This window comes from Mastacembelus armatus, chromosome 22 (genome assembly GCF_900324485.2).
Source record: "Mastacembelus armatus chromosome 22, fMasArm1.2, whole genome shotgun sequence".
In the NCBI taxonomy this organism is placed as follows: domain Eukaryota; kingdom Metazoa; phylum Chordata; class Actinopteri; order Synbranchiformes; family Mastacembelidae; genus Mastacembelus; species Mastacembelus armatus.
The window spans coordinates 11,718,247-11,730,109 of NC_046654.1; the positions used below are offsets into that span (position 1 = coordinate 11,718,247).

The 11,863-nt window shown below is 40.2% G+C and overlaps 2 protein-coding genes across 2 annotated transcripts; one reads left to right on the forward strand and one right to left on the reverse strand.

Annotated features, from left to right (window-relative positions):
* Window positions 1–428: 428 nt before the first annotated feature.
* Window positions 429–5,046, forward strand: angel1 (angel homolog 1 (Drosophila)). Its single transcript, XM_026328971.1, has 10 exons — window positions 429–545; window positions 971–1,768; window positions 1,912–2,147; window positions 2,246–2,315; window positions 2,452–2,894; window positions 3,081–3,222; window positions 3,357–3,467; window positions 3,581–3,614; window positions 3,905–4,068; window positions 4,192–5,046. The coding sequence occupies exons 1-10, from the start codon at window positions 479–481 to the stop codon at window positions 4,350–4,352; spliced, it is 2,226 nt and encodes a 741-aa protein (XP_026184756.1). The 5' UTR covers window positions 429–478; the 3' UTR covers window positions 4,353–5,046.
* Window positions 5,047–6,957: 1,911 nt separating this feature from the next.
* On the reverse strand, window positions 6,958–11,356 carry vash1 (vasohibin 1). The gene is made up of 7 exons (XM_026329091.1): window positions 10,424–11,356; window positions 9,905–9,993; window positions 9,460–9,516; window positions 9,082–9,156; window positions 8,568–8,949; window positions 7,772–7,881; window positions 6,958–7,562 (listed from the first exon to the last, which is right to left on the reverse strand). The coding sequence occupies exons 1-7, from the start codon at window positions 10,643–10,645 to the stop codon at window positions 7,490–7,492; spliced, it is 1,008 nt and encodes a 335-aa protein (XP_026184876.1). The 5' UTR covers window positions 10,646–11,356; the 3' UTR covers window positions 6,958–7,489.
* Window positions 11,357–11,863: the final 507 nt, after the last annotated feature.

Consider the following 11,863-nt stretch of genomic DNA (forward strand, 5'->3'; position numbering starts at 1 on the left):
TTAATTCAAACCATAATTTAGGTGATATCCTACAGCATGGGTAGTATTCAGGGTCATCCTGATATAGTAGCCTATGTACCAAAACAAAACAAAAATAAAAAGCATCACATGGCTGTACTTGCAGTGTGTAAAAGAGCAATGCCACAGGTCCATTGCCCCTTTGTCTCTTGTTTGCCTCTGTATTCATTAGAATAAGAATTATTATTATTACTGTTGTTGTTGTTTATCCATAAACAATATATTTTACTTCCCATACTCTTGTTTTACTGTTTTTACTGCCAGGTTTTTCTTTACTGCTGTAACGTGAATTTCCCTGCCAGGAGAACACACACACACACACACACACACACACACACACACACACACACACCCATCCATCCATCCATCCATCCATCCATGAGGAAACCGCAGTGACGTTTCACCCGAGCCCGAACCCTCCAACTTCAGAATGCGCATGCGCTAATGTCAGCAGTGAAACATGATTGGCAGTCTGTTGTTTTATGTTCTTTACCCATTTTCTCGGTTCTGGACTATTCGACCCTCAGGTGAGTCTTACTGCATGTTTTCTAAAAGCGAGTGTGTTTAAACACGTGGAGTTTAAACACCCTCGGGGTTAAATGCAAACTGTCGTAACAAAAACACAGCTGTTAGGGGCTAGCTAACACTTTAATTAGCGGTTTGTTTAGACATTCATGGTGATATTAGCGTTAGTGCTTCAAACTTTAAACAAGATGAACGTGACACTGTGGTTGGTTTCCTAGTGTGAGCTAACAGGTTCTCCTCCCTGAAAACATTTCACTGTCGCTATTTTTAGCTTGGCCATATGTGTTAGCTTGAACCTGTATTTTTTTTTAGCGTTTGCCACCCCCTGTGACGTCAGCACGCCGCCACGTGGGGGGTGTTTTTGCTGTGTTATGTTTAGATTAGTTTAAGTGCATTGATGTTTTCTAATACTAATTTTATCTTATAGAGGCCTCAAAGAAGGGCCTCCCTCCTGTAGTGGTTAATGGCACAGCAGCGTGGGATGGTGGTGCTGTCACAAGCAAGAGAATCACCCAGTGTCAGAAAACCTTGCTGGACCAGTGGCATACCCCAGGCAGCAGGACAAAAGGAGAAACGAAAGAAAGGATGAAAAAATCAGGCCCGGAAAAAGAAAACGACCACACAACGGCTGACATGGACAAGAAACAGCTGATGGCAGCTGCACATGAAGGGACAAAAAATGAGGCTGCTCCAAAGATATGTGATGGGCAGCCTGCAGTCGAGGAGAAAGAAACAGCGATGACAAATGGACAGCAGCAAGACAGTGTGGACACTCCAAAGCATGAAGATGGTGGAATGATTGTCCACCACGAGGTGCTGCATGAGAACAACAACACAGAGGATGGAAACATTTTTCCAACTGATGATATCAGCCCAGAACAAGCATGTAGGGCACAGACAACAGAGGACAGCAAACATCAAACTGTCTGTTGTGTACAGGAACAAAAACAGATACAAAACATGGAGGAGACAGTCACTGTGTGCTGGGATGAATATGCAGCCCCCACAGCTGATGAAATTCATGGGGGGGCAAGTGGTTCTAATCTGGTATTTACCTCTCTGCTTTCTAATAGTCAGACCACTAATGTCAGCAGTCAACACAACACACAAACTGGCTGGCAATTCCCTATAGGCCCTGGCCTGGCAGAAGAAGTGCATTGCCCAATGTGGACGTTTCCTGCAGTGAGCTATTATCCTCCATTTGAATTCACATTGCCATTCAAGGGTGAGAGTCTGATAACCTTTTTCAGTATTGATTTGCTCAGGTGTAATAATTCCACTATGGTGAAATTTGTCTAATCTTGTATAGCCTTATAGCCAACTACCATTTTGGACAAACTTGTTGGTATGTGTTTGTTTTTCTTCTAGTAATGTGGAGAGTATGGCAGGAGATAGATGAGAGTGCCACTGAAGAAGAGCCTGCCTTCACACCCTTCCCATTCACAAAGGTGTCAATGGACTTCACTGTCATGTCCTACAACATCCTGGCTCAGGACCTACTGGAGGCAAACCAGGAGCTATATGCACACTGCCCCCTGGAGGTGCTGGACTGGAGCTACCGCTACTTCCTACTCTTGGAGGAAATACAGAAATGGGCACCAGATGTGAGTCAAATGCACCATTGTTTCTGTAATTTAAACTGGCTGCATTTTATATTAAGTATTATGTGGCAGCTAATGAGCTGTTTATGTCCTGTGTGTAGATTTTGTGTCTCCAGGAAGTTCAGGAGAACCACTACCATGAACATCTATATCCAGTCCTTTCTCAAATGGGTAGGTAATTTGAGCTCACTGTAATGTCCTGCAACATCTTGGCTCAGGACCTACTGGAGGCCAGCAATGGAAGAATCGTGTTGAGCTATATTGTGACAAAGACATTACATATATTGTCTTTGTGTTGTTGCTCCAGGCTACACCTGTGTGTACAAGCGACGAACAGGAACCAAAACCGATGGCTGTGCTACTTGCTATCGTGGTGATTACTTCTCTGTGGTATCACTGTCCCAGCTGGAGTTCTTCAGGCCCGAGACGGAGCTGCTGGACCGGCACAATGTGGGGATTGTTTTGCTGCTTCAACCAGTAGCTACCCAGGGTGTCAAGGTCACAGCAAAAGGCCCACCCCTTTGTGTTGCCAACACCCATCTGCTCTTCAACCCCAGGAGGGGTGATGTGAAGCTGGCTCAGTTAGCCATAATGCTTGCAGAGATAGACAGCATGGTCCAGTCCTGCGCGACCAAAGGCGAACACTGTAATGTTATTTTGTGTGGTGACTTTAACTCTGTCCCACACATGCCTCTGTACCAGCTGATCACCACTGGCAAGCTTTACTACCATGGTCTACCAGCATGGATGGTGAGACTGACTATAATCAATGTCTGGCATACTAGCTGGAAAATATCTAGCAGCTCCCATATCACTTTCTTTTGACCTGTTTGGAGTAGCTATATTAGACTTGTCATTTCAGGTTTTCTGCCATTATGCTTGCAGCAGTTACTTACCTCTGTAACCTTGTACTGTATGTATCACCATGACCAACAGATATCAGGTCAAGAAGACCTGTCATTCAAAAGCCACTGTCACAGACTGTTTGCTCCCCTGTGGCCGAGCACTCTGGGAATCACCGACAACTGCCAGTATGCTGCTAGCGAGGACATGTGTCAGAGCCAGAATCAGGAATCAGGTCAGCATCGGAAGTCACAGCATGCTTGTTGCCCGCTGGTCATTTTTGTAATCTTTATCAAAGGAGTGAATTTAAATGTATTTCATTTCATCTGTGACTCCACTGTCCATATTGTATTTGTATTTTGTATATAGGTAAATGTCAGTACACCCATGCCTTTATGCTGCAGCTGCGCTATTGTCCAGCTGCATGTGTTCGGCCTCAGGGCCTGATGCTGATCCCAGGAGTGACTGACAACACACCAGGTACAGTCAAATAATACAGACAACATACTCTCATAGAAGTTTTATCATTAAAAAAACTCATTCCATTACAGTATTGTCTCACATATCTGATTCTTCCTTTTTACTGTACACAGATCCCACAAGCAGAAATCAGCCTTATAATAAAAGGTCTGTTTCCCTGCACTTTTTATATGCTCATATTTGTCATTTGAAGAGCCAAGTGTTACTAGTACTGCTTCCTTTTTTGTATAGGTGTAAATTGTAGTATCAAATAACAAGTGACAGCAGCAAACCGAGACACAAAAATGTTAATGCTACTCTAATCAACGAATAGTAATCTTGTATTTATCTCAGTGCCATTTGCCTTGTCACCAGTCACATATACAGAAAATGTATAATGTAGAGGAACAGAAGATGTAGAATTAAGTGTGATATTTGTGGTAAATTTTCTCTCACAGGTTCAGTAACCCTATTAGTCATCCGTTAGACTTGGAGTCTGTCTATAAACACATCCCTCCAGTCTCTGGCGTTTCAGAAGTCACAACCTTGAACTCTGAAGTAGGAGCCACTGTCGATTACATCTTCTACTCCCCAAGACGCATCTTGTCCTCTGCTCAAAAAGGTATGTTGACGTAGGGGAATGTTTGACATGTTGCAGCTCTGATGTAAATTTTTTACTGTATATAATTTAGGTGGTGATGTTTTTTTTTTTTTTTGTTTTGTTTTTTTTCTTTTCTTTTTTTAGCCGATGGTGACTTTGTCAGTAAAGGTCTGAAGCTGACTGGGTCTGTCTCGCTTCTATCAGAGGATGTCTTATGGTCAATGAAGGGCCTTCCCAATCACATATTCCCCTCTGACCATCTCAGTCTTATAGCCAAATTTCAGCTGGACTGGAATGCTGCCTGATAGGAAGGACTGGGTGAAATCCGTAACAGTGACATTAGAGGATGAGCATATTTCTGTTCAAACAGTTTGGGTCTTGTTCTGTACACATTTGGTTTCTGTTTATGTCAGTATGAATACCATTATTTGTGGTTCACTCCTGGCAACAGTGGATCGTAGTTTTCTAACTGAATAGAAGGTCATAGTTTTGTTCAAATGATCCAGGGAAAAAAATGGATGTCAGTATTTGATCTTTTCCCACATGGTTTTCATCAGATAAATGATTCAGAGATATGACAAATCTAATCTAATTAATGATGCTGCAATAGTTTGTTTAAAAACATTATGGCTGTTTTTTTTTTTTTTTTTTCTTTGATTTTTATGGGTGTGACAATGCGCTGAGCTGTTTGTTTTGTTGTTGACTGCTCTATCATCTTTTAGTTTATTTGAAATTTAATTTTGAAATTAGAATTAGACTTCTGAGTATGAGGCATTTCTATATATATATATATATATATTTTTTTTTTTGCCAGATGGCAAAAATGACTTCATGTAAACTTGACTCCTTCGTAATCTTTGCAGAAAGCACAAAGCATGTCTTCAGGGTTGAATAAAAATTGCTAGCTTTAGGATACAGCAAGTTTAATGCACCTCCCAGTATTTAAATCCTTCAGTTGCTGTCTGGCATCCTGTGTGTGTGTGTGTGTGTGTGTGTGTGTGTGTGTGTGTGTGTTTTTTTTTATATATATATATATATATATATATATATATATATATATACATATATATATATATATATATATATATATACATATATATATATATATATATATATATATATATATATATACATATATATATATATATATATATATATATATATATATATATACATATACACATGTGATCCAGTCCCTCCAATCACAATACATTCAGGCACTCAGCCTGTCAGAGTGAATATCTCAAAGCCTTGTGCCTAATTTGTGCATGTGAGTATGTGCCTGGTTTGTGCAATGATGAGTAGTACCTTTATGTGTAAATAGTTATGTTTTCATGGATGATGGGGCTCATTCAGGGAGCTTTGTGTATATCTTGGCAATAGTACATTTATAAAGGTGTTTCCTGTCTCTTCCTCTCTCATCCTTGTTAGTGTGCTCTGTAATTACATTAGCATAATAATACAGTGACCTGTGAATTCTAATGTCTGATGTACAGAGGAACTGGATTATGTGTAGGTTTATTTTCCCAGTGGTAACAAATGCATGCAGGATAACGAAATAAGTCAGGAATTGCTATTTCAGAATAGGTCACGATTCTTTCTTTCTGCTAAGCGTTGTTAGCAGACTGCTCTGCTCTAGGGTGGACTTGGGGAACTATACAACTTCAGCACACATGCAGCCAGCATACTACAGTAATTATTTATATGGCTGCAGCATACGCTTGTCACAACCAAGCAATATGATGAATGAAATAATAATGGCACACACTGTCAGTGGTATTTTAACTAAGTTGTCAGTCAACTTAGTTTTTCCATTTACTAGTCTTAGCATCTTGAAGCCATCTCAGTCTGACTGCTTTAATTCACCAAAGTTTATGTTTCCTTTTTATAGAGTTGTTGGCGTTGAGTTTCCTTTGTATAAACCTAACAGAGGTAGTGTTTGGAGGTCTGTTGAGTGTACCCGTCATCACCTGTCTTGGTGCCAAATGCTGCCCTTTAAACACCCTCTGCTCAGTCTGAAGTACTTGTTCATAGAATTTTGGCATTATTCTCCGATATTCACGCGAAAAAAGGTGTACCAGCACCTACCCTGTAACCTTTTTAATAGTATTTTCGTACTGACTGTATCAAAAGAGTAATAATTGAAGAAATAACCATTATTTAAAAAACAAAAACTATCATCACAAATCAATAGTTGTGTTGCCACAATCACCGTGACCCTTTATTGTTAACCAGTGAATCTACAGTATTTTTGTACAAAAAGATTGTATTACAGAACAATGAAATTAAAACGGACATCATCTAATGTTCACATAAAAATATTGGCTGTGGCAACAAATTCAAAATGGTGTGTGGTAAATATTGTGTCCGCTGGTGAATCACCAACACTGAAGGAGGTATAAAACGACAGAATTTCCAATAAAAAATACAAAATGCAGGTATAAGTGTTGTAAACAAACTTCTTTACAAAGCTGCTTAAATGGAAGTCAGCTGCTTGAATACCACCTAAGGCAAGTGAAATATTGGATATAATATTTGCTACAAATGAAAGTTAGAAACCACATGTATATAAAGCAGTTTAACTGTACATATAAACCTACTTCAGATTACATCTAGAATCAATGCAGATGAAGTAGTAGTTTGCCATCAGTTAACTTGATAGTCTTGGGGGAAAAAAATGCATATTCGACAACCAGAATCGCTCAACAGATCCCTTATTTAGATTTACTATTCAATCCCATCTTTCATCGAAATCTTAGTGAGAGATATATATATATGTGTGTATCACACAGTATATTTCATAGTAATTTGGAAGAGTAGAGTACACTCTTTAACAATAATGAATTGGGTATAAATAGGTTTTTTTTTTTTTTTCCTCTTTAAATTTCTATACAAGGCACAAGGGTAGTGGTTTGCAAACTAGTCACTACACAAGCGTTTGCTGCCCAGCAAACCTTAAGTGGATTTAAAATTACATTACATGTATTTGCACACTTACAGTACAGCGATACAGACTAAAGATAAGCTTTAGGATCTTTTGTTCAACATCATAACACTACAAAACCCTATGATATGTCTGGTAGCACATTTACACTCAGTGGTAGTCTTGCCCAGCTTCAGCTTCATTATTCATGTTGTGTACACTTATTTAACAGTGATTACAGATTACTGTACTTTTGACCTCTTCTCATAATTTGGGAGAATTGCCAGTACGAATTAATAAGCACAGTAACTGCTCCCAAAAAAACCACAAAAAAAAACCTTTATAACAGACGGAGGGAAGCTGAATGAGGCATTTGTTTTGGGATGATAAATTGCTGGTGACCTATTCAACATTGGTGAACAGGCCGATGTGTACAAAAACATTAAGCCTTAGAGAAAAATTGTTGACTCGGTGAGTCATGCAGGACCTTAAATTTCACAAGCAAACCAAAATTCTCCTTCAGACTCGAATCTGGTATCCATTCATGTCTGCAGACGATTTTTGGTCCAAAACCTTCTTATCGCCAGAGGGACTGCAAAAGCACAGACAAATATGAGACAAGACCATGAGTATTCACATAAGAAGGAAACCGTGACTAATTTATAAACTGCTTTGCCTTAGATCGTAAAACATCTGTGGTCCAAATGTTTCCTAGTGACTACAAAGATTTCATGTCATTGCTAATAGTTCCTGTACTTTTAGTGAAAAACTAAATTATCTAGGGCGCATAATTAATCGTACCGTCTCTCAACGCGGCTGATCCTGCGTATGGGGCTGCTTGGTACTCTGTGGGGTGAACCCATACTGTTTCTCCTGTCTTTGGTGGGAGAGGGAGGTGCAGGCTTTCCTATCTGCAAAAAGACAAAAAATAATAATAAATCATATAGAAGATCACTAATCAGAATTTCAGTCACATACGTAAAAAATCACATGGGTGAGTTAAACCATTCTCCTGTTGTCAGTGCTCTGTCTGTGGCTGAAATCAGTGTGAGTGTCTTTAATGTGATTGTCCAGAGCACTCATTGTAAAAGATCAGCTATTGATGGCTTGGGCCAGCCAGGCATTAAGCCCAGCAGTGCAGAATCAAGTCATCACATTAGTTTTATTACGTGAAGAGCTAAGCATCAAGGCTTGCTTCATTATGTTAGCATGAGAGGTGATGAGACGGCATCGTTTGAGAGAAATCAGTCCTCAGATAGCAGGTCAGCTCGGTGTCACTGTGCATGAAGAAACAGCATGTCAGAAGAAATCTAATAAGCAGTTAGGAAGGACTGTCCATCTGGTGTGGACAAACCATATTTCTCATCTCTGGCATTAGTCCTGCAAGAGCTTGAATGTCTGATCTGTGCTTGTGCCAGCTGCGCAATGAAATCTCAAAATATGCAAAATAAACCAAAATCTTAGTGCCAAAATAAAATGTAAAACAAAACTAAACATGTCAACTGCTATTCACAAATATTAGAATATGTTGAAATATGAATATGAAATAGAATATGTTTTCATATTTTTAACTTTTTTTCCTATCACAGCACTGTACCTTCAGCCTCATGTCTCTAGTGTGTCTTTCCAGCTCCTTCCGTAGCTCCTCCTTTGTCAGCCTGTCTACGTCCAGTATCGAGTGCTTCCATTCTATCTGCTCCACGCTGTGAGGGTCGTGGGACACGTACTGGCCTATCTTTACCTTACGCAGGGTGTGCCAGTATCCCCTGTAGGCTCCATCAAACTCCTGCACTAGGTCCATAAGTGTTCGGAACTCCAGGGGCTTGAACATGAGGTCCTCCCTCCGGCTCATGCCCAGTGCACCAAAGCGTCCCCCACTGTGAACTCCCAGCACAATGTGGTGGAAGTGGTTCCCTGAGAACTGAGACTTAAAGCTGAGGGGGAAGCGCTCCACTCCTGGCATGTTGTTAGTGAGGTAACTATACCAAGCTGAGTCAAGGAAATGGACATTTGCTCTTTAAGTCATTAGTAAATGTTTATATGTGCCTTATAAATGCTAAATTGTGGACTTTAAAATGTTGCCATAAAGTGCTATGCTGCTGTAAAGATACATCCCCAGGATTACCGCCTCCAGACATTTGATTGGCAGAGCCTCCCGTGTCATCTCCTTAGCGATGTCCATCAGTCTGTGCAGAGAGAGGACTGTTTTAAGACACTAGCACATTGAGAACTGCAGTACAAATTACATGAACAGACTTTTATTGATTTCATGCAGATAAACAAAAACATGTGCCAGGAAACTCAGATCTGTTCTCCTAAATCTAATAAAGCAAGATCAGGGGAAAGTGTGTTGCAGGCCTCTGCTGACATTAGTTCCTACTCACAAAGCCAGAGATGCAGCTGATCCACATGCATATGTGCAGGCTAAACCATAAACTTGCATTAGCGTAATGCTGACCATCATTTGGTTAAAAGGACAGTATGCTTACGCAGTAAGAGGACGGCTCTTCTTAATTTCAAAAAACTGTGTTCCTGTATGATTGTACCTGCAGGATATGGTTAAGGTCATAGAGCAATATTAAACTGCTGTGGGAGGACACTGTGCTGCATGCACTGTGGAGAAGAAGAGACCACTTAAAGTGAACTGTTATATTCATGGGCTGTTGTTTAATTATAGATGAATTTCTGCTCTGACTGGAAAGCTTTTGCTTAATATAGAATATTTCTACGTTGGCGTACTTTGTAATGTTTGGCCCATTTTTATCAAAGCGTGCCAAAACAGTGGGATAAGAAAAGTTAGCCTTTAGATATTAAACATCTGAGTATGATCAGTGTGTGAAATTCTTCTAAACTATTATCAAAAATATTTAAATACACCCAATAATCATTGTTTTGTTCAAGCCAGCCAGTTGGAGCAACTTAGTCAAAGGATACTGCAATTCCCTGATGTATTTCTGTATGGCTTCCAGACGCTGTGGGACAGTGGTGGTAGGTTGGTATGTAGGCACACTCGGTATTGGAATCTGTGGGACAGAGCATCCAAACAACAGCATTACCATTATACAAGCCCAATAGTCACTGCAGCTGGAGAATGAAGTTTTGTTTGACCTCTATGCTTCTCTCTATTCAGTATAACTGATGGTGCAAGTATCTTAATCACTCTCATCCCAAATAAATAAAATGTACAATTCTTGTTTCTTAAAACGACTAGCATGCAAATGTATTATACAAGGAAATCTGGGCCTTACTAAAAATCTGTGTTTATTTAGGCCTATAATGGACTGAGAGACATGACTTTTTGTATTTTAGTCTGTGGGTAGCACATGGGTGTAAATTGATTCTCCATGTAGGTGTAAGTTTTACACAGAAAGTGCAAAAAAAACGAGTTATTTCCATCTTGTATGATCAGGCCCAATTGAACAACAGTGTTATTTACCATAGTCAGCATTTTACCTTGGGCAGGTCAGTGGCACCCCGGATTTCCTTCGCCAAAGCTTCACTATTGGGATGGATTCGAGCCACATGGCGCCACATCCTTTCCCAAGTTTCCTCATCCACCGGGAAGCCTCCTCTGTTCACGTAGAAAGGTACCCCTCCATCCCTCAACTCTTCTTCGCCTTCATCTTCCTGCTCCTCATCCCTCTCCTCTACTGAGCCAGCAGTGGCCCTCAGCATCCCTCCTCCACCAGGAGACCAACACAGTCCTCACACAGAAATACCCTGACTAATAATGCCCGTGGACCTTTTTTCACTGTTTAATCTGCCTGCAGGTTTAAGTAGGTTACCACAACAGATGGCCAAGTCATGACATCCAGCAGCTTATTAAAAAAAAAAGTCACTGTGGTGGTAAATGTAAAGGTTATCTGCTGTAAATAAAACCACCTGTGTAGTTGAAGCAGTAATTTAATAAGTGAATTACAAAACAATCCTATTGTTGACTGAAGAATGCTTTGCACAGTACTAATAAGCACTTCGGCAAAAATATAATAGATTACAGTCCATTGAATAAACAGCTATTCGTGTAAATAAATAAATTAAGACAATAAGGTGATTTTAACCTTAAGATAATGTTAATCTTAAGATATTATTTTAATACCGATGCTGTGAATGCGCATGAACAAGCCTGCCGATGTAACGCTATCACAGTCCATAAGCGGATTGACTCTGCAGACAGCAAAGTATAGATATGACTAATTTCCACCACCGTTAGAGGTCATTCACACCACAGCTGCCCAGTCAGCCGCTGCTGTTGCACAATCCCAACGCGACGCTCCTCGTACGTCCACTTCATGTCCGTATCACCGACTGATTTGCTTCAGAGTCTGCCGGTTCATTGTTCATGCAGATGCTCTTCTTGGCTTCATTGACTGCGGGTTGGATTCACGTCCAGCGAGTCGCTCAGACACTCCCAGCCTTCCGTGCACTGCGCATGCTCACTGCTTAGCGGATGATCTCAGCCGTGACAAATGCTGCGTTCACGTGCTCATCCTGGGGTGTCAATCTGATACGCGTTTGTATTATATTCGCACATATGACATATAGATGTTTTGTCACTAATCCAACAGTATAGTCTTGTTGTAGTGGAAGGATGGAGGGACTTACTTATGTCATATCAGACGTAATAAAAATAGACTACCCATCATTTTGTTGATATACATGGGATACTGAGGAGAGAGAAAGTACTGTTTCAGCATCAGTTGAAATTGCTCATGCTCTGCTCATGTCAAAGTTCACCTCCTCCAAATGTTATCTTTCTGTAAGGAAAAGCATACATCCCATGCAATTTCTACACTAGTTATATTAAGGACGTCATAATCTGAAAACAGAAATTTTAATTGGTTATATGGTGTAAAATATGAACCTACAGCAATAGGCGATTATCTTTTTTTTTGC